The 26,763-nt window shown below is 60.1% G+C and overlaps 1 protein-coding gene across 1 annotated transcript; it reads right to left on the reverse strand.

Moving 5' to 3' along the window:
- Positions 1 to 708: 708 nt before the first annotated feature.
- PCP4L1 (Purkinje cell protein 4 like 1) lies at positions 709 to 25,043 on the reverse strand. The gene is given in 3 exon segments (XM_050930007.1): positions 709 to 2,238; positions 7,683 to 7,737; positions 24,922 to 25,043. Coding segments are annotated over 3 exon segments (276 nt in total). The 5' UTR covers positions 24,994 to 25,043; the 3' UTR covers positions 709 to 2,089.
- Positions 25,044 to 26,763: the final 1,720 nt, after the last annotated feature.

Genomic DNA, 26,763 nt, shown 5'->3' on the forward strand with positions numbered 1-26,763 from the left:
AGCTGTGTCCGCCCTGTGGGCCACATCATCTCCCCAGGCAGGAGTGCCCCCGCCCCTCCAGCGCTGCGGCCAGGGGACGGTGTGGCTTGGCCCCTCCAATCGCTCACAGCTGCACTGCGGTCCCTGGTGCTCGGGCTGCAGCTCCCGGCAGGCTGGGGTGGAGGCGGGTGGAATCCAATGCTGGGGAATGCCGAGGCCTTACAGTGCTGGGTGCGGCGGCGGGGGTGGGGGCAGAGGGGGGCTGTGCCAGCAGCAGGGGGCACAGCAGTGGGATGGTGTTGGCCCAAGGCTTGAGAGGGGCATGGGTGGAGGGGAACAGGCGGCTGAGATGCTGCATGGATGGGGCCCTGGAAGGGGGAGGGGGATCCCCCCTAGTGTTCCTGCCTAAGCTGGGAGGGACTTAGTGCCTCTCTTAATTGCAGGGGGGCACTGCTGTGGGCTCCCAGTGCCTGGCACTCCCCTCTGCTAGCCCCACTGGGGAATGCCACCCCCTCCAGCTCTGACTCATTTGTTCCTTTCTCTCTGTCCAGCCCTCATCTCCGATCCCCCTCCCCCACTCCAGCTGCCTTCTGCTACCCCCGCCTGCTCACAGCTGTGCCCTGCTCGTGCCGGCTCCCCAATCCCTAGTGCCCCAGTGGCCTTCCCCTCCCCACACCTTGGCACCCAGCCATGCCCGCTGCGCTCTAGCAGGCGTCTCCATTGTCCCAGTGGGGGAGGGGACAGGAGTCCCCCATTGTTCTCAGTGGGGGACAGGGGTCTCCACTATGCCCATGGGGGGGAGGTCCCCATTGTTCTCTGCATGAGAAGGGATCCCCACTGTCCCCCAATGGGGGACAGTCTCCATTGTTCCCAGTCACGGGGGGGGGGGAGGTGGAGTCCCCCTTGTTCCTAGTGGGAGAGGGGTCTCCAGGGAGCCGGTGCTGACACACCATGTGCCCATTATGTGGGGCCCAGAGCAGGAGCTCCCCACCTGGCCGGAGCAGATCAAAGCCTGGCTCCTGCTCCCCAGCAGGGCCCTGACGTTCCCCCCACACACTCCACCCCACGGTCACCTCTGTCCCCAGCCCCAGGCAACACCAGCCCAGGGGAGCGGTCACCAGCTGCCTCCGGCCCGTTATCTAAGAAAACCCTGAAGGGAAAGGTGACCTTGTCCCTCTCCCCAATCCTGGCCCCAGACTCCCTCCCCTGCCTGGCCCTGGGGGAGCCTGGAAATTTGGTGGGGCCTGCCCTGTTTAGCTGCAGTTCTGGCCTGGTCCCACAGGACTGGGGGCACCCTGCAGCCCCCCGCCTCCCCAGCCTAGGGCCCTTCCCCCTCCTAGCCTTGCCCTAGGCCCTGTCCCCCACCCACTAGCCCTGTCTGCCCCTCATAGTCCTGGGTCTACTGGGCTCTGATCCCCCCCATCTGGCTTTATGGCCTTCCCCTCCCCCTGCATGGCTCTGGGCCCCTTTCTGAAGCTCTCCTTGGCTCTGCACCCTCACTTCCTATCTGGCCCTGGGCCACTGGCTGTCCCAGTCAGGGTCTGGTGGGAGTGGGTGGTCCCATGGGCCGGGGTTGATGGGAAGCTGCTCAGGATGGAGATGTGGGGGAGCTAAGGAGCAGCCCCCTCTTAGGACAGGGTGGGGTGGCTCAGGGGTGTCCACTCAGGATGGGGGGGTGCTCAAGAGCAGACCCTTCATGCCATGAGTTGGCTTGGCCATGGCTAATGGGCAGTTACGTCTGAGTGGCTCTGAATTCCAGCCCAGGACTCTCCCAGGGCTGCCCACCCCAGCCTGAGGCCCCCAGGAGGCACTGTCCAGCCTGGGGCCCATGGCCCCTTCATGGCTTTGTGAGGATGGCACCAGGAGTCTGCCGGGCCAACATCATGGCTATAAGAAGAGGACGCCCACCTCCCACTTCCCCAGGCAGGAGCTCAGCATGTGGGTGCAGCTGGGTCTGAGGAGCCCCTCGTCCCCCAAAACCAGGTACATAGAACGTGCAAAATACCAACAGCCCAAGCTGGGCTAGGCAGGAGCGAGCAAACATAGGGCGAGCCAGGCTGTGCTGGCAGAGGGGGGATGGGAGACTGTGGGGACGGGGTGACGGAGCTGCTCAGGGGCTGGGGTCCTTTTTCCGTTTCTGGAAGCGACGGAACTTGCCCTGGATGGCAAGCGCGGCTTTCTCAGTCTCGGGCGCGTTCAGGTCGATGTCTATCTCCTCCTCCTCCTCCTCCACCACCTTCTTGGCGTTCTCGGCTTTGGCTGCAGGGAAAAGCAGCTGACAGTCACCCCTGCGGCTCCACAGGGGCCCAATCCGCTCAGAGCAGCAGAGGGCACTGGCCTGCAATTCTAGCCAGCATCCAGCCCCCGACAGGACCAGCCCCCACTGCCCAGGACCCCCCAAAACTCTGGGTGCAGTAGGCAGTCCCCCACCCCACTTCACTCCCATGGGCTTTGCCTCCCCTATTCATGTCCTTGATCCTTCTCAGTTAATGCTGATGAGTGCCAAGTAACACACACTGGGAAAGTCGACGTATACGCTGGTGTGGTCTAAATTAGCTACTTCCACCCCCGCACGAGGTCTCAGCGTCCCCCCAGTTCTCTGGAAACATCTGCTCCCCGTGCAGCGGCGCTCCCGTGGCTAAGGTAGGTTCGGACCTACCGCCGCCAGGCTGCTCCCAGGAGGTTAACGCAGCTTCGTGGGCCAGGTGATAGCTTTTCTTACACCCACTTCTACTGGTGAAAGAGACAAGCTGCCAGCTCCAGCTCTTCTTCAGGGCTGGGAAAGGTCCTCAGAGCTCGGCCTTCCTCTCTCCCCAGCAGCAGTGAGTCTAACAGCAGCTATTACCTCAGTCTCCAGAAAAGGGACTGAAAATACCAGAACGGCACTGCAGCAATCCCAGGGGTCCCCACACTTGGTCCAGTCCCAGTCATCTTAACAAGGAAATGGTGCAACTGGGAAAGGTTCAGAGAAGGGCAGCAAAGGTGATCAAGGGTCTGGAAGGGCTTCCAGGCCAGCAGGACCGCCCTGAGGAGGAGAGGGGGGGTAAGTGACGCAATTTACCCCAGGCCCTAGGCCCCCCAGGGGCCCCCACGAGAATATAATCTATAGTTTTGCAACTTTTTTTTTATGGAAGGGATCCCCAAAATTGCTTTGCCCCAGGCCCCCTGAATCCTCTGGGCAGCCCTGTCAAGCCAAGGAGAGACAACAAAGCTTAGCACTGTTCAGCTCAGTAAAGACATGACTAAGGGGGACCTGATAGAGTCTATAAAATCATGACTGGTGTCTAGGGATGTGTCATTTTACTTCTCACACAATGAGCAGGCACAAGGTTTAACACAAACGAGGAACAACACACAACTAACCTGTGGAACTCATTGCCAGGGGATGCTGTGACAGCTGGACTTCCAAAAGAACTGGCTACGTTCCTGGAGGATAGGCCCATCAGTGGCTACAAGCCAAGACAGTCAGGGACACAGACCTGTGCCTGGGGCAACCCAAACCCCTGACTGGCAGAAGGGGAAGACAGGGTGGATCTCTCAATAACTGCCCTAGTCTGTCCACAGCTCCTGAAGCTCTGGCTGGCCACGGGTACAGACAGGCTACTAGGCTAGATGGAGCTCGGTGTGACCCACTGTGGCTGTTCTCATTGTCCCCCAGGAGAGACACTCCAGTCCCCAAACCCAACCTTCTCCAGCAGCTGCCTGTGCCCAGAAGGCATGGGCAGTGTCCCCCTCCTAGGCTCCTGGATGTGTAGGGGGAGGCCCAGTGGGGACCCAGGAAACAGCCATGGCCCCAGCAGCCCAGGATGGTGGGGCACGCAGGCCAGGTCCCCAAGGTGTGTGTGGGAGGCCCAGTGGGGACCCAGGACAGAGCCATGGGCCGAGCAGCCCGGGATGGTGGGTAACGCAGGCTGGCTGGAGGGATGCTGGGGGCAGCTCCCCATGGTGTGTGCAGGAGGTACACTGCAGGCTGGCACAGAGAGGAGAGCGAGTGCGAACATGGCAACTACAGGCCCCACAGCCCCAGCTTCAGTCCTAGCGATTTCCCTGCGGAGCACTGAGGGCCCGTGTCAGGCTCTGGCATTCCACATTCCCCTCATTATTGCCGAGCACTTAACGAGGCAAAGCAGGGGCGAGGCAGCTCCAGCACTCCGAGGCTGCAGCTAGGAGACAGGGGTCTTTCCCGGGGTGAAAGAAAACCAAGGAAGACCTGGGGACATAAACCCCACTTCCCACCCTCCTGTGCCTGCCTCCAGTCCAAGCCGGGTGCAGCTTGCGGGGAGGCTGCGCTGGTGCCACCCTGCAAAGTGTGCTCACTGGACAGCAAATGGACCCAATGCTCCTGTGGCAGATGCATGGAGTTAGGGGGAGGGGACGTCTCTGCCCCTTCGCCCCATGGACAGATCTGCTAGGCACGGGCAGCCAGGCACGTTCTCTGCTGAGCCCTCATGCCACCAGTGCAGACGCCAGGGGAGGGCTAGTGGGAGGCAGCCCCTCTGTGTGGGCCCTCTCCCTGCCCACTGCTGGGGAACAGGTGAGCGGGGGCTAGAGCACCATAGGCCGGTGGGGGGATTTACCTGAGGGTGACTGAGGGAAGTGGGCAGATTGCTGGGGAGACAGAGGCGGGTGGGGCAGAGGGCTGGGAGTAGGGAACAGGGCAGAGAGGAGTGAGTGGAAGGGAGCAGGCACATTGCTGGTATAGAGAAAAGAGGGGGCAGATGGATGGGGGTGGGGAGAGGAGTGGGGCAGGGGGCAGAGGAGACAAGCACATTGCTGGGAGTGGAGGTGATGGGGCAGAGGGCTGGGGGCAAGTAGGGGGCGAGCATTGCCAGGACCTGGGGATCTTGGCTGCTCTCCAGCCTGCCTGCGGGAGGAGGCGGGTGCCTGGGGCAGGAGACTGGGGGGGCGGGGTGTTCGGTTAGGCAAGTGCCTGGGACAGGAAGCTGTGGGGCAGCTAGGGAGAGGCAGGTGCCCAGAGCAAGAGCCAGTGGGTGGCGGGGGGGGGGGGGGGAAGAGCACAGTTAGATAGGTGCCCAGGGCCAGACCCTGCAGGGCAGGTGGGTACCTGGGGCAGGAGCCTGTGGGGCAGTTGAGGGGAGACAGGTGCCCAGGGAAGGACCCTGCGAGGGGGTACAGTTAGGCAGGGGCCTGGGGCAGGAACCAGCATGGGGGGGAGTGCGGTTAGACAGGCACCTGGGGCAGGAGCCAGCGGGGTGGGCAGGGGGAGGTGGGTGCCCGGGGCAGGAGCCTGTGGGGAGGGGTGCCCAGGGCAGAAGCCAGTGGAGGGGATGGTGGGGTGCAGTTAGACAGGTGTCTGGGGCAAGAGCTGGCAAGGAAGGGGGAGAGTGTGGTTAAACAGGTGCTGTCATAAACAGATTGTTAAGGGTTAATGTCTCTTTTAGTTGTAAAGTGTTAACAAACAGTGAACCTGGAACACCTGACAAGAGGACCAATCAGGAGATAAGATACTTGCAAATCTCAGGTGGAGGGAAGCCTTTGTTTTGGGCTGTTTTGTGGGTTTTTGTTCTCTCTGGGTTCTGAGAGGGACCATACATGTAAGCAGATATCTCCAAATTTCTGAAACAGCCTCTTCTGTTCAATTTAGTAAGTACCAATTAGGAAGGCGGTTTAGTCTTTTTGTTTGTTTTCTTTATTTGCAAATGTGTATTTGTTGGAAGGATTGTATCTCTGTTGCTGAACTTGTATTTGTGCTGTGGGGAGGATTTTCTCTAGTGTCTATAAACTGAAAGACCTTGTAACATTTGTCATCTTGATTTTACAGAGACAACTTTTACTTTTTTCTTTCTTTTATTAAAAGCTTTTCTTTTTTAAGAACCTGATTGATTTTTGGCTATCTTGTGTAAGACCCAAAGGGAGGGAGTCTGCACTCACCAGGGAATTAGTAGGAGGAAGGAGAGAAGGGGGGGAAGAAAAGCCTGATTTCTCTGTTTTAAGATTCAATGAGTTAGAATCACAGTGATCTTCCAGGGTAACCCAGGGAGGGGAAGCCTAGGAGAGGCAACGGTGGGGGAAAGGGTTTACTTTCCTTGTGTTAAGATCCAGGGGGTCTAGGTCTTGGGGTCCCCTGGGAAGGGGGGAAAGGGTTTACTTTCCTTGTGTTAAGATCCAGGGGGTCTGGGTCTTGGGGTCCCCTGGGAAGGTTTTGTGGGGACCAGAGTGTACCAGGCATTGCAAGTCCTGGTTGGTGGCAGCCCTATCAGATCTAAGCTAGTAATTAAGCTTAGAGGAATTCATGCTGGTACCCCATCTTTTGGACGCTAAGGTTCAGAGTAGGGGTTCATACCATGACAGGTGCCCAGGACAGGAGCCTGTAGCATTGCCTGTGGAGAGCTAACTACATCATTGCAGCTCCTCCCCCTCCCCACAGGCTGCCTTGGGGACCTGGCACAGGGCAGTGGGGTGGGAGATCCACAGGCAGTGCACTCCCATGGGCAGCCTGACAGCAGCTCCTGCTCTGCAGGGAGCCCTCGGGGAGGCCTATTGGGGGGCTGCAGACAGGACTGATGCCCAAGCGCTGGCGCGTTGAGAGGGGAGCTCTGTGCTGGGCAATGGAGCCCACCCCATGTCACTGCAGCTACGTCTGCTCTGGGAATATGAGGAGCCAGCTCCATGGGTGGCAGCGGCCTGCCTGGCTTAGATGAGACAGCAGTAAGACCAGCTGATCCCCGTCCCACTGCCGCCCCGTGGAGGGCTGCTCGTTGGCCCCCTGGGACACGAGCTGGGGAAGCCAGAGGCAGCTCTCTCCCCCCTAAGGGAACAGGAGTCCCTGCAGCACTAGGCTAGCTGGGAATTAGTGGCCTCTGTCAATCCAGCTTTGCCCCCGGCCAATCAGAAGGGCATCCTGGGGTGTTTTGGGAGGGGCTCCCCTCTTTCTGATGTATTGGAGCTGCTGAGCCCTGCCTCTGGAAACACCACACTGGGGCGCAGAGCTTGAGGGACGGGAATAGCCAGAGGAGCCGAAAGCCTGTGGGGGTCGGTGCAGTTTGGCAGCACGTGCCGTGGTACAAGGACGTAGCATCCAGTGGCAACACTGCAGAGCCAAGCTGTGCTGCGGGACACCATGGCACGGGAAGGAGGGCAGGGCGACTGCCGCATGGCGCTGGACAGGTCCAAGTTGTTATTCTGGGAATTTCCTTCATCTTGGAGAAAGCGTTTGTCCGAGCCCGCCCAGGGGGAAGCCACCAGATTGTTACATCCGCTTACGGGGCTCTGCGCCGGGTCAGAGTCCTACCGGCGAGTTTCTAGGCCCTGCCAAGGCCTGCACTTTACAAGGACGGGGCATCATCTCACCCCCAAGGGAGGTGAGCTTCTGCTCAGCGCCCAAGGGACAGCAGCGCTGACCGGTTTCCAAGGCCTGACCTCGAACAGCTGCTCCCCTGTAATGAAGTCGGCTCCGTCCCCAGCTAGGGGCCCTGGTCCAACCCCTGACGCAGACACGCTGACGTAGAGCCATCGAGGTGACGCCCAGCCATGATGCCAGCGACACGGACTCCGCACTGGGAGACGGCTCATAGTGACTAGCACTGGATGGAAGCTGTTCATATACCTCCCCCGGCCCTGTGCACAGCAGCAAGCTCTCTGCCAACCTCCCCCCCCCCCCCCCGTGAGCCACAGCGCTGCGGCCTCTTCACTCACCTTTCTCCCCCCCCCGTGAGCCACAGCGCTGCGGCCTCTTCACTCACCTTTCTCCTCGCTGCCAGGAGCCTGGCTGGGGGCTGGCGACTCATTGGAGCGGAGCTGCAAGAGGAGAGAAGGCGCCTGTTAGCACACGCTGTGCACAGGCAGGCTCTCCAGCACCCTGGCACTAACCGCCCCTGCACACAGCTGCCACGGCTGCCTGCCAGCAGCACACACCAGGGGGCTCGGGGTAACAACTGCTGGAGAGGGGGGAGTGGATCATGCAGCCGGCAGAGGGGACTGTGGATCACAGCCTGTGGGGGCCACCCCAGTCTCTGTTTTCTCTAATCAGAGCCTGAGAGCTCCCTGCCTCTGCTGTGATCATCTTCTAGCAGTCCTGGTTGTGGAGGGCTTCACCCCAAGTGCGCCTGGAGGACCCAGCTGGCTTGGCCAAGCAGCAGAATCTGCACACACACAGCAGCTGGATGCACTGTGCATCCATCCTGCAGCTGAGATGCAAACTGGGACCTGCCCCATCAGCTTCCCATAAGCAGCAGCTCAAATAGCAGGACCAATAGGCAGCTTCCTCCAGGCCAGGCAGGTAGCAGAGAGATGGTCCCAGCCAGGAGCACCCCCTGGCTGTGCGGGTAGAGGGCACACTGAGCTCATCCGAACTAGGCACGCTCCCTGGCTGTGCTGGTAGGGGGCACACAGTCAGTCACCTCCCTGTGAAGCTGTTATCCAGCACACGCCTCTTTACTGGTGAGTGGCAAATATGGGCCCCCGACTACTCCTCCTGGCAGGGAGTTGGGACCCTAGGGGCACAGCCCAGGAGGCAGCTCTGCCCACTACACACCTCAACAGCAACCCCCAGAAACCTGCAGAGACCTCACACCCATTCCAGAAGGGACCACTGTGCTCATCTAGTCTGAGCCCTGGGTAACCCAGGATAGAGACCTGCGCCCACCTAATTCCCAGAGCAGAGCTGTTAGAGAAACATCCCATCTCCATTTTAAACTGGCCAGTGACAGAATCTACTGCAACCCGCAGTCACTTGTTCCAGTGGGTAATTACTGTTCCTTCCAGTCTGGGTTGGTCTAGCTCAGGGGATGGGCAAACTTTTTGGCCTGAGGGCCACATTGAGGTTGCGAAACTATATGGAGGACCAGGCAGGGAAGGCTGTGCCTCCCCAAACAGCCTGGCCCCCCGACTGCCCCCCCCCTCAGAACCTCCGATCCATCCAACCCCCCTGCTCCTTGTCCCCTGATCATCCCCTCCCGGGACCCCCTGCCCCTAACCTCCCCCCTAGAACACCCCCCCACCCCTTTCGGAATGTGGCCCTGCAAACGTGGGTGGAGCCAGAGAGAAGCAGCAGTTTCCCTTTTAAAGCGCCGCTTCTCTCCAGCTGGCTGCGTGGCTACCCGGTGTCCTCCTGAGTCCTCCAGCCATGTTCCCCGTGTCCCGCCACTCGCACCTCCCGCCTGCTCCCCTGCCCCCGCAGTGCAGCCCCTCCCCATCGCAGGGGGTGCACCTGTGCTGAGCTGCCCGAGTGCCCAGCCCTGTGGCCCTCTCTTGTTGGGGGGCCCTGTGCCAGGGCACCATGTTCACATGTAAACCTGCCCGAGCCTTGCCACCCAGCCAGAGCCAGCCACGCTGGTAGCACTACAAGCTGAGGCTGTGGGGGAGGGGTACAGTGGGGGAGAGGCACCATGTTCACATGTAAACCTGCCCGAGCCTTGCCACCCAGCCAGAGCCAGCCACGCTGGTAGCACTACAAGCTGAGGCTGTGGGGGAGGGGTACAGTGGGGGAGAGGCACAGTGGGGGAGAGGCCGGGGGCTCGCCTCCCCAGCCGGGCAGGACAGCTCCGCGGGCCGCTGTAGTTTGCCCACCTCTCGTCTAGCTTCAACTGCCAGCCATTCCAGTGTTCGACCTTCCTCGGCTAGACTCAGGAGCCCATTGTCAAATGTTTGTTCCCCATTCAGGTACTTACAGACTGATCAACTCACCCCTGAACCTTCTCTTTGTGAAGCTAACTAGATCACACTCCGGAGACTGTCACTATCAGGCCAGTTTTCTATTCCTTTCATCATTGTCGTGGCTCTTCGCTGACCCCTCTCCAACTTATCAACAGCCTCCTGGCATCAGAGACACCAACCTGGACACAGGATTGCAGCAGCGGTCGCACCAGAGCCAAATACAGAGATAAAATAATCTCTCTGCTCTTGTCGAAACTCCCGTTGTGAATCCCAGGATCGATTAACTCTCTGGGCCAGTGTCATACTCGGAGCTTGTGTTCAGCTGATTATCCACCATGACCTCCAAAACCTTGTGCAGAGTCCCTGCTTCTCCGCATCCCCCCCATTCTCTAAGTAGGCCTACATTTCTTCTCCTAGATGTGCACATTTAGCCATATTAAAAACACTGATTGTGCACAGTTTACCAACCAACCCAGATCACTCTGTATCAGTGACCCACCCTCTTTATCATTTACCACACCCACAATGTGTGTGTCATCTGCAGATTTTATCAGCGGTGATTTTATGTTTTACTCCAGATGTTAAATAGCGCAGGACCAAGAACCGATCCCTGCAGGACCCCAGTGGAAACACCTCTGCACAATGAAAACTCCCCATTGATAGTTACATTTGGAGACCTACCAGTTAGCCAGTTTTTAATCCATTTAATATGTGCCATGTTACTTTTATATCCATCCAGGTATTTTAATCAAAATGTTGAGTGTTACCCAGTGAAAAGTCTATTACATCAACACTGTTACATCAACAGTCCAGCGAGCTCCTCAGCCAGCTCTTTGAAAACTCTTGGATGCAAATTATCTGGACCTGCTGATTTAAAACTGTCTAATTTTAGTAGCTGCTGTCCAGGCCTGGCACCAGGCTGTGCGCTGGCAGGGATGTGACCTGCACCATGGATCTTCCGCTGCGCTGCTGGACCCGGACAGACCCTGTGCTCAGTGCTTAATTTGTGCCAGGGCTTGCCGGCGCCTCTGGGCTCGGCAGTTCATAGCCCCGGCACCTCTGGGTTCGGCAGTTCATAGCCCCGGCACCCCTGGGCTTCCTGTGTCAGGTATGAAAGTTAAAAAAAAAAAAAAAATTGCTTGCGCCCCAGCCCCTCTTTCATTAAAAATTAAGGACTGCCCGTGGTCCTCTGGCTCCCAGCCTGCATCACGCCTGGCCTGCAGGGAGCAGTCCCAGCAGGGCTCTAGGCCCCAGCCCAGCCCTTCTGTGCTCCTCCCCACAATGCCCCATGCCGTCAGCCACAGTGTTATGGCACCGCTGGGGCCAGAGCCAGGCCTAAGCTGCACCCTGTGAAGCTAACGGTGAGTGGGCCATTTCCCCCTCCCCCAGCTTCTGCTGAATCCTGGGCCCCAGTCTAGCTAGCAAGGGGCCCAGCACTCCCCAGTGACCTGCAGTTCTCTGCCTTTACCCATGTGCTGTGCTGCAGAGTGCGGCTCCTGGTCAATGCCAACAGCCAGAAATCTGGATCCCACCGAGTAACCAGTCCCCAGAGCCCCAGCTCCTGGCTCCCTTGACAGCAGCATGTTGTGCGGGAGGGATATGGGGAGCTGGATCCCAACCACCAGGGATGAGCAGCTCAGTGCCCAGCGAGACAGCTTCCACCGCAAACCCCAGCCAGGGAGAATCAACCCATCACCCAGCCTGGGTGGCAGCAGGAGATGAGAAGCCCAGACCCCTGAGGACCAGCCAGGGCAGCAGCAGGTGGGAACAGGCCCAGACATCGCAAGGACCCACCTGGGGCTGGGTTGAGGCTGCAAGGCTTGACCCATTACCCCTTCTACCTGCAGCACTGGAGTGGGGGGCTCTGCTATCCCCAGGGCAGACAACACAGCCATCCTTTCCCCCTGTTTTCCACCAACCTGCCTCAGCCCAGAAGGGATCTGGCCTCCCCAGATCTGGCCAGTTGTGAAAGTGGGAATGGGATGGGGCCCTGGGCTGCAGCTGGGCTCCTCAGGCCCCACAATGAGATAAACCAGGGGTTTTGGAATGGAGGTACAGCCCCCTTTGGACATCTCCGACGTAGTCCGCAGGCCACAGGTTGAAAGCCACTGCACCAGGACAAGGGAACAGACTGCCTGGGGAGGCCATGGAAACTTCTTCACTGGAGGTTTTCAAAAGGTGGCTGGAGCCACCTGTCTTGGGTGGTTTAGACCAGTGGTTTTTAACCTGTAGTCTGCAGACCCCTGGGGGACCACGGACTATGCCGGTGATTTCTAAAGGGGGGCCACACCTCCATGCAAAATATTTTCAGGGTCTGCAAATGAAAAGGTTGAAAACCACTGACCTACTGTTCTTACTGTTAGGAAGTTTTTCCTGAGATTTCAACTAAATCTGCTGTGCTGTAGTTTGAACCCATTGCCTCTTGTCCTGCCCTCCACGGCAGGAGAACAACTTTTCTCCATCTTTTTTATGGCAGCCTTTCAAGTATTTGAAGACAGCTATCACGTTCCCCCTTAACCTCCTCTTTTCCAAACTAAACATACCCAGTTCCTTCAGCCTGTGCTCAGATGGTTTGCATTCCATCCCTCTGATCATCTTTGCTGCTTGCCTCAGGATCCTTTCCCATTTCTCTACATTGGTGACCAAAACTGGACCCGCTACTCCAGCTGAGGCCTAACCAGCGCTGAACAGAGCAATTTTATCACTTCCTGTGACTTGCACGCTGTGCCTCTGTTAATGCAACCTAAAACTGCATTTGCTTTTTTTTTGCAACAGCATCACATTGCTGATTCACATTGAGTTTGTGATCCACCACAATGCTCAGATCCTTCTCAGCCATGCTGCTGCCAAGCCAGGTATCCCCCAGGCTGTATTTGTGCATTTGGTTTTTCTTCCCTAAGCGTAACATCTTACATTTGTCTTTGTTGAATTTCATTCTGGTGTCTCTAGCTCAGATCTCCAATTCTCTGCATTTTAGCTCTAGCCTCCTAAGTGTTTGCCACCCTTGTCATCTTTGATCAGTGTGCTCGGACTTTGTACAACCAGGTCATTAATACGGATGTTAAACACCACACCCAGAACAGATCCCCATGGAACCCCACTTGAGAGCTCCCTCCAGTCTGACACCATTCCAGTAATAGCTGCGCTTTGTTTGCGGTCGTTTAACCAATTATATATCCACTTCATGGTCGTTCTGCCAAGCCCGCATTTCTCCACCTTAAGGGTGAGAACATCATGGGGGACCCTGGCACCAGCCTTGCTGAAGTCCAGGTATAATACGCCCACCGCATTCCCCCATCCACTCTGTGTGGAAAGCTCTGGGGTGGGGGGTGGCCCTACTGCTGAAAGCCACCCTGCCTTATTTACCATTCACAAACACAGCTTCCCTAGGGGTACATAACAGTGACAGAGCCAGAAGGAGTGGATGGTCCCATGCACCTCAGTGGGGGGTCCCTCCCCACCCCCACAGGAGACTTTGGGTGAGACCAGAGGCAGGAGCATAGTGGCCCCACCCTGGTGCTGCTCCCAGGGGCTTAGGTGGGGGCCTATATGGCAGCCCCTCTCTCGCTGACACCAAATGGGACCATGGACCTGGGCCCTGGGATCCTGAGTGACTGGAGCAGAGGGACAGAGACGGGTGGGGTGTGAGCAGACAGAACTGCCAGGGGGCTGTCAGAGAGAGGAGACCAAATCCACAGGGACATGATCCACAGCCACGCCCAAGAGCAGGGGGCAGCAATAGCCTGAAGCTGAGGGCCTCCCCTGGGGGCTCCTGCCCTGTCCTGCATCAGACACAGGCTCCTCCTGCTGGGGCCCCAAGCTGCTTGCTCTGTGGGAACCAGCCTGGTTGCTGCCCTCCTCCCAGGACTGATGCTGCAGCCCCCCCAGACAGGGTGCTGCAGCCCCACCCCAGCCCAGCCCTGCTCCCCAGGATGGAATACTGCAGCCCCCCCCGGCCCAGCCTCGCTCCCCAGGACCGGATGCTGCAGCCTGGGCCTCCTCCCTCTCATCTGGCAGGATGCTGCGTAGCTACAGCAGCTGGTTGTTTATTGCTTCCTTGGGGGGGCGGGGGTGATAAATGAAGTTAACTCCCACTGTGCAAATGCCAGCAGCACTGTGGAGGCAGAGCCAGAGCACAGCCCTGAGCGCAGCCTGCAGGGTCAGGGTTGGGGGAGCTGCCCCAGGGCAGGAAGCGGAGTGGGTGGTGCATGGCCTGCAGGGTCAGGATGGGGGGAGCCACCCCTGGGGCAGTGGAGGGAGATGCCCCAGGGCAGGGGCAGGCTGTCTGAGGCTCCTGGCTGGGCACCACTCCCTGTATAAGCTCCTGATGTGGTGGAGCTGCAGCTCATCCCCCCACTAATGGCTGGGGCAGGATCTGTCCCTCCCCCTGACCCCTCCCTTGTGGCTGACAAGGCTGCGCTGCCCGGGCTGAGGCCAAAGCACTCGCAGGATCAGGGCTGGAGTGGAAGGTGAAACAAGGATGGAGATTAGCCGGAGCCCTAGCATCCTGCCCAAGGGGAACCCTGGGGCTATGGGCAAGTCTGGGGTACCCTCTCCCCCACTGCTCTGACTGCAGCCCAATGCTGGGGCACTGTGTGCAGGGCCACGCCCCGCTCCCCCTCCCCCTCCCCAGCTCCACTCACCAGGACCATTTCTAATCTGCTTAGGAATCTCACTATTGGCTTTGATCTCGTTAGACACCCGGCTCCCACCTGCTTCCGCAGCTTTGGGCACAGGGTCACATGGCAGGGGGTCTGGGTCTGTCCGGTTCACCCCCCTCCACCCAGCCCCGCTCCTGGGGGTGGTGACATCACAGCAACCCTCTGCTTTCTAAGGGTGCTGAAACCTGCCTCGTGCACCCCTGGAAGCCTGCCCATCCCCCTTCCACCCCCTCCACAGTGGCACTAGGGTCCCTACATGACCTTCATTGACCCCGAAGTCTATCCTGCTCCCCATAGTGCCGCCGGCAGGGAGGGGCAGGGCCTCAGCTCATGGGAAAATGCAGTAGTGGCTCTCCTTTGTTTTCAGGGCATGTCCTCCCCCCTTCCCCGGAAAGTGCTCAGGGAAGAGTCTGGTTCCACTCCATTGCGACTCCCCAGGGCACAAGCTGGCGGCTCCGCACAGCAAACTGGCTCTTTGTTGCCTGTGACGGGCTCTCATTACTCACTCAGCCCCTTGCCTAGATAACTACCAGCCTCTGCACTGCCTGCAGCCCGACCCTGTTGCCTGCCCCATGGCGCAGTGCAAGGGACAGCTGCACCCTGAAACTAGGCAGCAGGCCGGGCTGCAGCACATGAGACACTCCGGTCCTGCAGGCTGGGGTCGGCGTGGGGCTCCTGGAGTAGGGCAGCCCCTGATGTATCCCTACTGGCAGTGACAGCCCTGCCTGGGCAGCTGTGGGGATCCCAGCCATGCTCCACAGCTGCCTGGGCTAAGGGACCATGCCTGTTAGTGCTAACTGGAGCACCTCCCACCCCAGAGGGGCCTGAGCACCACAGGACCTTTGTGTGGGGCCATCCAGATGTATTACTGTGCTACATGCAGACCATGCCCCCCCCCAAAGATCACGCTGAGATCAGGGCCCCCTGTGGCACCACCAGAACCCTCGACTGAGACCAGGGCCCCCTTGGTGCCAGACAGACCCCCCTGACAGAGATCAGCCCCTCCCCCCGCACAAATCCCACTGACTGAGATCAGGACCCACCCATCCCACCAACCAAGATTAGGGTCCTCCATGGCACCACAGACGCATCCCTGACCTAGCACTGGTGCCCCATGGCACCATACAGACACCCCACCTGCCAAGCCTGGGACCTCTCGGGCACCAGGTCCTGCACAAACACCCAGCAAGAGCCAGTCCCTTCGATGAAGAGCTCAGAGGCTAACAGATGAAACAGACTCAGGGCCGTTCCCCTCCTGTGACACACCTGAGACAGAGGGGAAGGCGCTGCCCCAGGTCACACTGAAGCCCATGGTCTCTCACATGCCTGTGTGGCACTGTATTCATTGGAGGACACTGCTGGCCGGAGGTGCCACAGACCAGTGGTCCAGCCATCCCAGTGCCCTCTCAGAGATGGCACTGTGTGCCACATGCATTGCTACCCCTTGGTGAAATCCCCTTCCTGACTGCTGACTACCCCGCCCCAAAATCTGCAGCACACGAGCCCTGCTGTCCCTGCAGCCCCCCACGGCATGGATGCAGAATTTTCCCCATGCCCAGGGCCCTTTGGAGGTGGGTTTGGCACACCCCATGACCATGTGAGATGGGCACAAGCAGACCCAGTGCTCAGCCTAGTTCCCAGGGACTTGCCTCGGTAGCCCATAGCTCTGCCTGTAACAGAGGATCTCGGAGGCAGAGCCAGCCCTGGAGAAGGGCAGCTGAGCAGGGCAGCCTAGCCATGGGTGGGAGGGAGCAGAGGAACCAGCGATGCTGCTCCTGGGCATAAGAGCCCTCCTTGGCTACATGGCTGGGCTGCCCCAGAAAAAGGGGACCAATCCTGATGGAGGCAGCAGAGCCCTGAGCTGCTGTGAGCACATGTAAGAGCCAAATGACTAACAACCCTTTGTTCGGCTCTGAAACCTGCCCAGACATGGCCCCAGGGCCCTGATATCAAAGCTGCCCTTATATGGGAAAAGGGCCCATGCACTGCCAGCCCCTTGGCATAGTGGATGCAGCATCCAAGACAAACAGTCCCAGGGAGAAGGGGAGGCGAAGAAGGGATGAGGCCAGCACAGCAGAGAGCCCAGACCTGGAGATGCAGGGGAGCCAGCCTCCTCCCCCTGGGCACCATGCCCACTGCTCCCTGCAGGCCAGGGAAGCTGCACACCACTCAGCCAATAAACCGCTCAGCATGAGAAAATCCCCCCTCCCAGGACAGGCTTCCTAATTACCCTAAAAGCCAGAGCACACCAGGCTGCCAGCTGCTGACAGATAACCCCCCCGGCTCCCCACTCCAGGATCCGCACTATCCCGTGCCCTCCCCAGCACTGCATGGCTGGCTCTTTATTATCCCTCTAGCTTCCCCCCACCCCCGCCCCACTCCAGTCTGTCACTCACTGAGCCGGGTTTCACCTCCCCTGGCCCGGATCAGCCTCTCAGCGCTGCCCCCAAGGCTCCAGGCTCGGACTTATTTTTCCGCAAGACGGATTGCTGCAGTTAGAGGCTGCCAGTCCGCCCTCCTCCCCCCACGTGCAGCACAGCCGGCTTCCCCTGCGCTGGGAACGTGCTGCGCTACCTGCCTGGGATTTTCCATCTCAGACTCGGCTCAGTCACAGAACCACTGTCTGGAGCCATTTGTTCTAGGTGATTAAAGACAGCTGTGTGCTTCCCAGCGCTCCCACTACACTGGGCACGCAGTGAGCCCTGCCAGGCCTGGAGTAGCTGGGAGCTCCCCCCATGGCCAGTACTCCTGCCCCACCCTCTACAGCACCCCCTGCTGGAAGAGGAAGGGGCTGGAGTAACCATGAGCTCCCCACACAGCCAGAGCACCTGCCCTGCTCCCCACAGCACCCCCAACTTTTTGCTCAACTGTGAATTTGGGTCTTTTGCTCTGCATTTGTTGCAAAGGCAACCCCTGATGATCCATCCCATAATGGTCTCAAGCCCAAAGCATGTGTGCTTGTAACCTCCCAAGGAGAAGCTCTTATGAGGCCGTGAGCTCTTCCTAAGTTGCCCATGGGGATTAATTTAGTGCATGCCAGTCTGAGCGCAGGGCCACAGGGGGCCTGGGACTGAGCTTGGGGCCTGGGGGGACTGCTGGGCAAAGCAGGAGCAGAGTGTCAGGGAAGGGTGGCTCTGTGAGGAACGATGGAGGGGGGCCTGTGGCCCCTCATTCTGGCACTGCCCAGGGCTCCTCCCGGGGAAGTTCCTTGTCATTTCACAGGGGCTTGGGACACTGGAGGAACTGCTCTGTCCACAGCTCATGGGGAGAGCACTCTGCTGACCCCCACCATGCAGCCATCTCCTCTGACTGCATTTCCCTGGTGTGAGCCCTTTCACCATCCCCGCAGAACTCCCCTCCCATCCGCTGCCAGCGCCTGCTGGGGGAGAGCTGAGTCCCGCCAGGCAGCCTCCCCCTGAGGGGGGACCTGGGAACAGGAAGACCCAAAGGATTTTGCAGCTGTCCATCACTGGCACTCACACCATCAGGGCCCTGGCCCCTGCTCCAAAGCCCAGGCCCTGCCACTTGTGCCAAAGGAGAACTCGCTACCCACCCGCTTCAACAGAGTGCCACTCCCTAGAAGTGCCTTGTGCCCAGCAGAGCATGGAAAAGGGGCGCTGCCCCAAGAGACAGGAGGGGCACTGGTTTTGGGCACCCCACAATGCCCTCCTGTTCTGCCCTCGCCATGCTGGGTGCTGCAGGGCTGGGCCAAGGCTACTGGGACTCATGCCAGGGGCTCACATCCTGCAACAGGCAGCATCTTACCCTGCTTGTCCAACTCCCTTCCCAGGCCCACTACAAACCCCCTTCGGCACCAGCCCCTGGCTGGTGACTGCACACCATGGAGCAGCTCTGAGCCCTCAGCCAGGGGGCAATGAGGACAGACATGCCAGCCAACATCAGCCCACAGCTAGAAATAGGCCTTAGGAGCCCCAAGCTCTTGCCCCAATCAGTAGAAGACCCTCCATCCCTTCCTGATCTAGACCGGGCTTGACCACAGCTAGCCAGGAAGAGCAAAGGCGTGCCAGGGACTTTTCATCCCTGTTCAGGGGGTCTGCGGGGAGTGGGGTGGGAGCGCTGACTGTGGGGGGAGCTCCCAGCTACACCAGTCCCAGCAGGGGACAATGTCTGTACGAGATCCTGAAGAGAGACCAGTGCTGATCAGCATGCAGGACACCCCCCCAAATGTGGGGGAAGGTGGCGTAGGAGCAGCAGTGGTCAGCAGCACTGGGGGAGCCTTTGAACCCTTTGTGAGCCCGGCATGGGGAGTGACAGGAACTGTGCCCGTGCTGGTTGCCATGGAGATGGGCTCCAGCAAGTAACACCAGGGGCCCCCTTCACTCCGCTCACTGGGGCCTGCATTGGGCAGCCCCCTCACCCCGCACACCCTGTGAAGCCTGGAGAGCCCTTCCTGCACAGCCCTTCAGAACAGCCCTGCCTGCCCTCACATACGTCAGCTGGATCCCCGGGGCCTGGGGTATGAGCAGGGGCTCTGCACAACACCCTTCCCCCCCCCACCACACTGCTGCGCCATTGCTATGCACCTCTCAGCTGCTCCACCCCAGAGGCAGCCACATGCCCATGGTGCTGCAGTATGGACAGAGCTGTCGGGAGGTAGCATCCTGCCCAAAGGTCCCCTTGCCAGTGCTGTAACACAGCCCCAGCCACCCAGCAGGGTCACTAGGTCACTCAGAGCCAGGCAGAGCTTCACACAGCTGTGGTGACAGAGTGCCCATCCTGCTGCCCCAACAGGGAGCTCTCACATGTGCCAAGGGAGCATCTCTGGTAGCAGCGAGCAGTGCAGGGCCTATGACACACAAGGGGCGGTTTCAATTCCATCCACCCAGACACATGCCACTTCATGCCCACAGAAGTGAAGCACTCAAGCTTCCAAGTGCAGAGATACCCATTGCCAGCTTGCATCAGGCTGAGTCCGGGGCAGAGCTGCCGCTGGAGCCATTCCTGGCATATCTTCCACACCGAGCCGAGGCCCAGGCAGCACCAGGGCTGCATCGTCAGCAACTCAGCCAGCAGGAGGGAGACCGGCCCCAGCCGCAGCGCTCAGGGCTGGAACCACTGGATCCAGATGGCCCCATGTCTCAGGCTGCTTCACCCCAGGGAGGTGGCTCAGGACTTTCCCCAAATAGCTGGGACAGTTGGGAGATTCTCCCTTCCAAGGGTTTCTCTTCCCTCTGTCCCACTCGCATTTGGAATAGGGGAGCAAGCCCACAGGTGTGCCCAGCCTGGAGAGTCCACGGGGAAGGGGCAGCCAACCCGTCACAGCCAGGGACACCACCACAGGGAAAGAATGAGCCAATCACAGCCAGCGCACGAGACCCTTCTGAGGGAGTGCACCTCAGTCCCATGGGGAGCCGCTCAGAGCCCCAGGCACACGCTGTGCTTCCCCTCACTGGGTCTCTCCCAGCTTACGGCAGCTTTGGCACCTGTGGAGGTGGCCGAGCTGAGCCACAAAGGGGACAGGAGGCACTGGGCAAGGTCCACCGCGGGCCCGCAATCCCAACCCTCAGCCCCACTATGCCTGCCCTCCACACCCCTTTCTCTGCCACTGCCCCCCACTCCTGATCCACAGCCCCTAACCTGGGGCTCTACACCCCCAGCTCCGCCAGTGCCCCTCAATCCCAACTCACAGCTCCATGGGCTCTTCCAATGAAGGCTGCTGTCTTAGCCATGGCAGAGAAGTTAATGGGGTAGAACAGGTGAGCTGTGGTGGAACATGGTATTCAAACAGGGTTCAGAAAAGAACTAGATAGATTCTTAGAGGATAGGTCCATCAATGGCTATTAGCCAAGACGGGCAGGGATGGGGTCCCTAGACTCGGTTTGTCAGAAGCTGGGAAATGGATGACAGGGGATGGATCACTTGATGATTCCCTGTTCTGTTCACTCCCTCTGGGGCACCTGGCATTGGCCATTGTTGGAAGACAGGATACTGGGCTAGATGGACCTCTGGTCTGACCCAGTATGAATGTTCTTATGTTCTTCCTCCTTTCCCCATCCCAGAGTAGCAGCTCCCCCAGACACACACTGCCCTAGACAGGAGGAGGGAGGCCCTGCCTGTTCCCTTCAGGCTGTGGCTGTGATGGGAACAGCCGCGGTCCAGACAGCAAGCGGGGCTGGGGGCGCACTGTACGGCAGGGTTCACCTATCAAGCTGCAGGACCATGCTCTGAGCAGCCCAGGGATCAGCAGATTAGGGTTAGTCTGAAAAGCATCCCATCTGTGGGGGAGGGGGTGTCTGCCCTGTAGCAGGGAGTGGGAGGAGCTGGAATAGCTGGGGTCAGAGCTGGAGCAGGGCCAAACCCCATCTGTGGCCAGGAGACATGTCATGTGACTGGGGGCTCTGATCAGGGTGGGCTCTGACTGGGAGACCTACACAGGCAGTTGCTCCAAACCTGGCCCTCCAGTGACCTCACCCCCCCCCTCCACACACACCCCTCACCCCCCCCCAACCCCCCCCCCCCACTGTCAGGGCCTCCCCTTCGGCGATGGCAGCTCCTGCACTTGTTACCACTGCCCTCTTAGATGCTCAGCCCTGCTCTCCCAGGTCACCAGCTCCACACTGCTAACAGCTGATGGGGATTCTCCTGCAGCTCAGACATAAGGGCCTGGGCTTTTGGAGCAGGGTGTTGACACTCCGGGCCCCTCTCACACCACACAGCTCACAGGCAGGGCACATGGACAGGCAGCTGGGAACCCCCTGTGGCCAATGCATGAAAGAAAACCCCTGAGACATGAGGAAGGGAGTGAACTTGCTGCCCACCCACAGCACCTGCCATGAAGTGTGTGGCGGGAGGGGGGGGGGGGGTCCCAGAGCTTCTGGGGCAAAGTTTCAGCTTGCAGGGAGGCACCGTGCTCCACCCCCCAGCAGAGGAAGAGCAGCAGCCCAGCAAGGGGGCTCACACAGCGCAAGGGATGTCAGGACACCTGGGTTCTCCAACAACCCTTGCTTGAGCCCCTCCCTGCTGCATGACATCACAGGGACAGGCCCCAGCACCAGCCTGGAGGGATCCAGGCATTTTGGGACACCTCTGTTTCCAGCCAGTCACCAGAGACAGGAGTGCTCTGTCCTCTGGGAGGTATCGTTGTGCTGCTCCTTCCTCTGCAGCGACAGGCACCTGGGATTTGGTAAGCACACAGCCAGGAAGCAGCCTGCCACTGCTTGAGGGGCAGTTGCTAGTGGGGCTGGAGCAGTCAGCTGGCGTAGGAGAGCCTGGTACATTGGGGTCAGGTAGTGCAGTGGGTCAGGCAGGCTTTGGCACCAGAGAATCAGCAAAGCACCCACCCTCTGCCCCACATGCTAGGGGGCCCAGGGGATTTCACACTGCAGCCATACTTCATTCCACCTCTGCATCACCCCACAGGCTCAAAGCTGCCACTTGACGTCAGCAGGACCCTACACAAGCAGGAGACCTTAATACTCTTGCCTGCAAGGAGATTCTGGGGGGCCCATGACAATGGGCAGAGCTGGGTCTGAAAGCCTAACCCTGGGGCTTGCATTCTGGGAGCATGTGTCTGTCCATTCGTCCATCCATCCCTCTCCCCTCCTCTGACAGTCTCTCTCTAGAGACACAGCATAGCCTGGAACTCTCAATTTGTGTTTTGTTGCATGGATGGATGGCAGGAGAGAGATCACTTGATCATTACCTGTTAGGTTCACCCCCTCTGGGACACCTGGCATTGGTCACTGTCCGTAGACAGGATACTAGGCTGGATGGACCTTTGGTCTGACTCAGTCTGGCCATTCTTATGTTCTTACATCTCCACAGAGAGAAGCTCTGAGAACAAAGCCAGAAACAGACCCAGACCTGCTTCCATCCAGGGCCCCAGAGACTCTGTCACTGCAGGGTTCTCTTTGCCAGGCTCTTGGCTGTTCCTGGGTCATGACAGCTCCCAACACCGCTGGCACTAACTGGCTGCATTTGCTGCCCAGGGCTGAATGAGCCATGGAGACAGAAGCCTCCTCTGTCCCTTGGACAGGATGAGCTTACCTGCCCCCAGCATGGTCATCCCAACCCCAGCCCCTTTGGATCCTGAGCACTGCCCACATGCTCCCAGCCCGGCTGCTCTCGTATCCCCAGGCGTGGGCATGGGGCTCCCTCCCAAGGTCCCTCCCTCTGTATCTTCCCATCGCATGCACCTTTACCTGACTCTCTCCTGGCGCTAGGCGGAGGCCAGCCAGCATGGGGCCGCCTCTGCAGTTACTACCCTCAAGGGAGCCCTGCAGAGTGATGTCAGCCTCATGCTCCCCCTCTACCCGCAATGAGTGTCAGCCCAGCAGTGCTCAGCTGCAGCTAGGAGAGCCCAGCTGGGATGGCTCCAGGCTGGGGTACCAGGGCATCCCCAGCAGCTCCAGACTGGTGCTAAACTTTGACTTAAGCTGGAGCAGAGCTGCCTCAAGAGTTGCCAAGCCTGGAACCAGCAGGACTTTCACACTGAGCACCAGAGCCCCAAACACAGAGCCCAGGGCTGGTTCCACCTGGACCAAGCAGCCCAGTCACCAGGATACCACTAATCACACTTGCAGCTGTGAGTGGGTGGGGGAGGGGTGTTACCAGCTGAGGGTGTAGCTGGGATGGGAGGTCACCTCCCCCCAGCATCCTCACCATGTGCAGCGGTGCCTCATCAGGCACATGCAGCCAGGGCACAGCAGACTCTGGGTGCTGGATTCCCCGAGCCACCCACAGGGACTCATTCACCAGGGGACAGAGCCCAAGCACTGAGGGGAGGGGCACCCCAGGGTCTCAGAAGGGCTGCCCTCTGCCCAGCCCATTTCTGAGTGCCCCACATCCAGCCTTATGATTAGCAGCCTTTGCTCAGGACTTCACTATCACCCACATCTCACCAGACAGGGGAGACCTGGGGCCAGCCACCCCCCAGTGTCCACCTCTATTCCCCCTAGGGCACACTCAGCCCCTGCACGGGGGCACAGACACCAGCTGGGGAGGAGCCTGTCTCCAGGAGTGGGGCCAGAGCCATGGGGCTCACTGATGGTGATGCCAAGGGGACCAGAGCTGAGCCAGGTCACCCCCAGTGGGGCATTGGCAAAGGGGGGGCAGCCCCTTGGAGGCGGTTCACCCACCCCTCGGCCAGCCAGGGGGAAAGTGTCACCAGCCCCAGACTCCAGCACCCCTGGTGCCAGCCCGGGGAGCGGAGCACGGGTGCCCGTCGGGGGCGGGGGTCCCCCGGGCTCCCCCTAGCCGGGCTCCCTGCGGCCGCTCCGCGCATCACCCGGCCCAGAACCTCACCTGGCTCATGGCGCTGCGCAGGGCGGGCCCGGCGGGGACGCTGCGCGGCGATCGCGGCTCCACGGGTCTGGAGCCTGCTGCGCCCTCGCCGCCTTTATAGCATATGGCCGGACCCCGCGCGGCGCCCGACTGACAGCCCCGGGCAGCCAATGGGGGAGCGCAGCGCTCTGCTGCATTTCCAAACTAGGCGAAGGCGGGCCGAGAGTAAACAGGAGCCTGGAGGGAGGGGGCCTGCGCTGCGCTGCGCCCAGGCAGCTGGGGAGGGGGGGTGCGATGCAGGGGGTCTGGGCTGCGTCCAAGCACCTGGGGAGAGGTTGAGAACTGGGGCGGGGGCTGCGCCCAGGCAGCTGGAGGGGGGAGTAGGGGGTCTGGGCTGTGTCCAGGTAGCTGGGGGGGAAGCAGGGGGTCTGGGCTGTGTCCAGGCAGCTGGAGGGGGGTGTAGGGGGTCTGGGCTGTGTCCAGGCAGCTGGAAGGGGGCGGCAGGGGGTCTGAGCTGTGTCCAGGCAGCTGGAGGGGGGTGTAGGGGGTCTGGGCTGTGTCCAGGTAGCTGGGGGGGAAGCAGGGGGTCTGGGCTGTGTCTAGACAGCTGGGGCGGGGGGAAGCGGGGGGTCTGAGCTGTGTCCAGGCAGCTGAGAAGAGGCTGAGGACTGTGGGGGTGGGGGGCTGCGCCCCGGCAGGTGGGGGAAGGGGAGAGGGAGGGGCTGTGCCCAGGCAGCTGGGAACGGAGGAGGGCTGCGCAGGCAGGTGCCTCTTCTCGTGGTCAGCCCTCCCCACTCCCCTCTCCATAGGCCGCCGGGGCCCCTGTTCTCGGGATCTGGCCGTGCCCTGTCCCCGCACGGGACAGCTTCCCCTGGGCTCCGGCCGGGCTGACCCCGGCACAGCGTTCGGGCTCCCGGGAGCGCACGCTCCGGAGCGGCCCAGCTGGGGGTCTCCGGGAGCAGCTAGCGCCGTTACATATCCCCTGGGTACCAGCCCCTCCCGCAGCCCCGGCCCGGCCCCACAGGAGGTGGCTGAGCGGAGACAGAGGTCCCCGCAGGGGCTTTTCCAGCCCGCGCAGGGTCCCTCTGCGCCTCCGCTTCCTTCCTGCTGCTTGGCACCGCCCGGAACCCGCCGATCTCCCGTGTATAGGCAGCCCTGAGGGCACCCACCCCAACCGCCCCAATCTAGTAACGGGGCGCCCCGCTAGCCCCCCGGGACATCCGCAGCGCTGCGGTGAACCAACCCTCACAGCCCCTGCGCTCCGGGCCGGCTTATCGGCGCCTGTGCAGCGCGGAAATGGAGCTGAGAAACTTGTTCAAGGTCAGACAGCGAGTGAGAGCTGTGAATTGAACCCAGGAGTCCTGGTCCCCCCCCCCCCACTCCCTTCTGTCACACTCCCTCCCCACGAGTCCCGTGCTCTAACCTGCTAAGGAGGATGGAGGATGCCAGGGGCTCTGTGGGCAGTTGGGCACCCACTGGGTAACACGTGGCTCATGTTTGTCTTTCCAGTTGTTCCCTGGGACTCCCGTGGGTGCTGGGACTGGAAATCACATGGCACCTCTGGGCTTCCCTAAGACAGTGATGAAACCTAGTGAAATCCAGAGGCTCTGACCAGCCCATCTCACCAGCTTCAGGGCCAGCTCTCAGGCAGCAGCCGCTGATGCTGCCCTTCTGCACAGATCGCCCCAGATCAATTAACTCTGCACAGGTGCTAGCTAGAACCTCCGCTGCAACCGTGTGTCATCCTCAGGCACTTCTCGCCAACAGGAGCTCAGCCCTGGCACAGAATCCAGCGCCCACCCACCCAGGGGCATACCTAATGCACCGGCTTAATGTGTGAGAGCGTGGCGCCCCGTAGCGGCCAGTACCGATAACAACCTCTGCTAACCGGGTTACTGAGCTCAAATATAACACTACAGAAAACAAAGTGTGTCACCCTGGAGTACAGGAACCTTTACAGGGGCGCCCCAGAGAGTGGGGAACAGAAATTAGAGCCCCATGCTGCACTGCCCCCACCTGCCCTTCTGCAAGAGGGGGAAACAATGGAGCCCTGGATCCTGCTGCTATGACATCCCCTGTCCTGAGACAGCCCTGCTTTGGATCCCCTGGGAGGGGGGTCTTCACCATGTGGATGGCGTGAACCCCACAAGGAGGAGCCAGGACTCTAAGAGAGGCTGGAGCCTAAGCTGAGCTCTGTAGGCTGAATTGAGTGGAGCTGCCCTCAGGGGGTTCCCAATCTCCCCTGCTGCCCAGCAAATTTGTTCCCATGGCCCCTTCGAGGGCTGTCCAGGGCTGAGCCTGGCAGTGCTGTACTGGCTCCTGCTCCCAGGTAGGACTCGCTCACCCATATGGATGTGGCTAAGTGGTGTCTGGCTTCAGATGCTGCCTTTGCCTCATGTTTAATTTAAGGCAGAAGCTGCAGCTGATAAAGAATTCAGGCAGCGGCACTGAGGTCAGGCAGAGGTTCCCATCCCACTGACAGCAGCAGGCCACAGGGCTCCCTGCTAGTGCCAGCACCACACACCCTGTCTCCTCCCTGCCTTGCCCCTCTGCTGTGTTCTAGCCTGGAGCTGCCAGGCAGAGGTGCCTGGCCTGGTGGATGCCCAGCCCTGGCCTTGCCACTCCCGCTGGGGCACCGGGCTTGCCCATAGACAACAGACTTTGTGCTGCTCCTCCCAGCCACTTGCCCTTCCCCTCCTCTCTGAGCTCACAGGTTCAGATCTCATGGTGTCCCATCCAGTCCCTCCACAGGCCCATGGCGAGGCAGGATTGTCCCTAGAGCTCTGCCCCAGACAGCACTGGGTCTGCCAGCCCTTCCCTTGGGGAGTGTTAGGGGGCTTTCCAGTCCTGCCTTGGGCAAGCCCCAATGTGCAGCCTAGCTCCCCCTACCCTGGGCAGGCCCTAATGCTCAACCTCAGCCTGGCCTTGGTGGGAGCTGACCCACAGCACAGACTCACCCCATGGTACACACAGCACAGTGACTTCAAACTGACCATCACATTCACACTTGGATCAATATTCAACACTGACTGTCCTCCTACAAAGTGATACACATGGGCTCACTCTGGGGCTGAAACATACTCACTGGGGCTCTCTCACACACACACTGGGGCTGACACACACACAGAGGAAAAGACTGAGTCACCCTGGGGCCTCCCACAGGCAGCACTGTCTGCCCTCCTGCAGCTGAACCTGCACCCCACCCAGGTGAACCTGGGGACAGACATGCTGGCCACCAAGACTAGCAGGGTCAAAGCTCCCCACG

Source organism: Gopherus flavomarginatus, chromosome 20 (assembly GCF_025201925.1).
Source record: "Gopherus flavomarginatus isolate rGopFla2 chromosome 20, rGopFla2.mat.asm, whole genome shotgun sequence".
NCBI lineage: Eukaryota > Metazoa > Chordata > Testudines > Testudinidae > Gopherus > Gopherus flavomarginatus.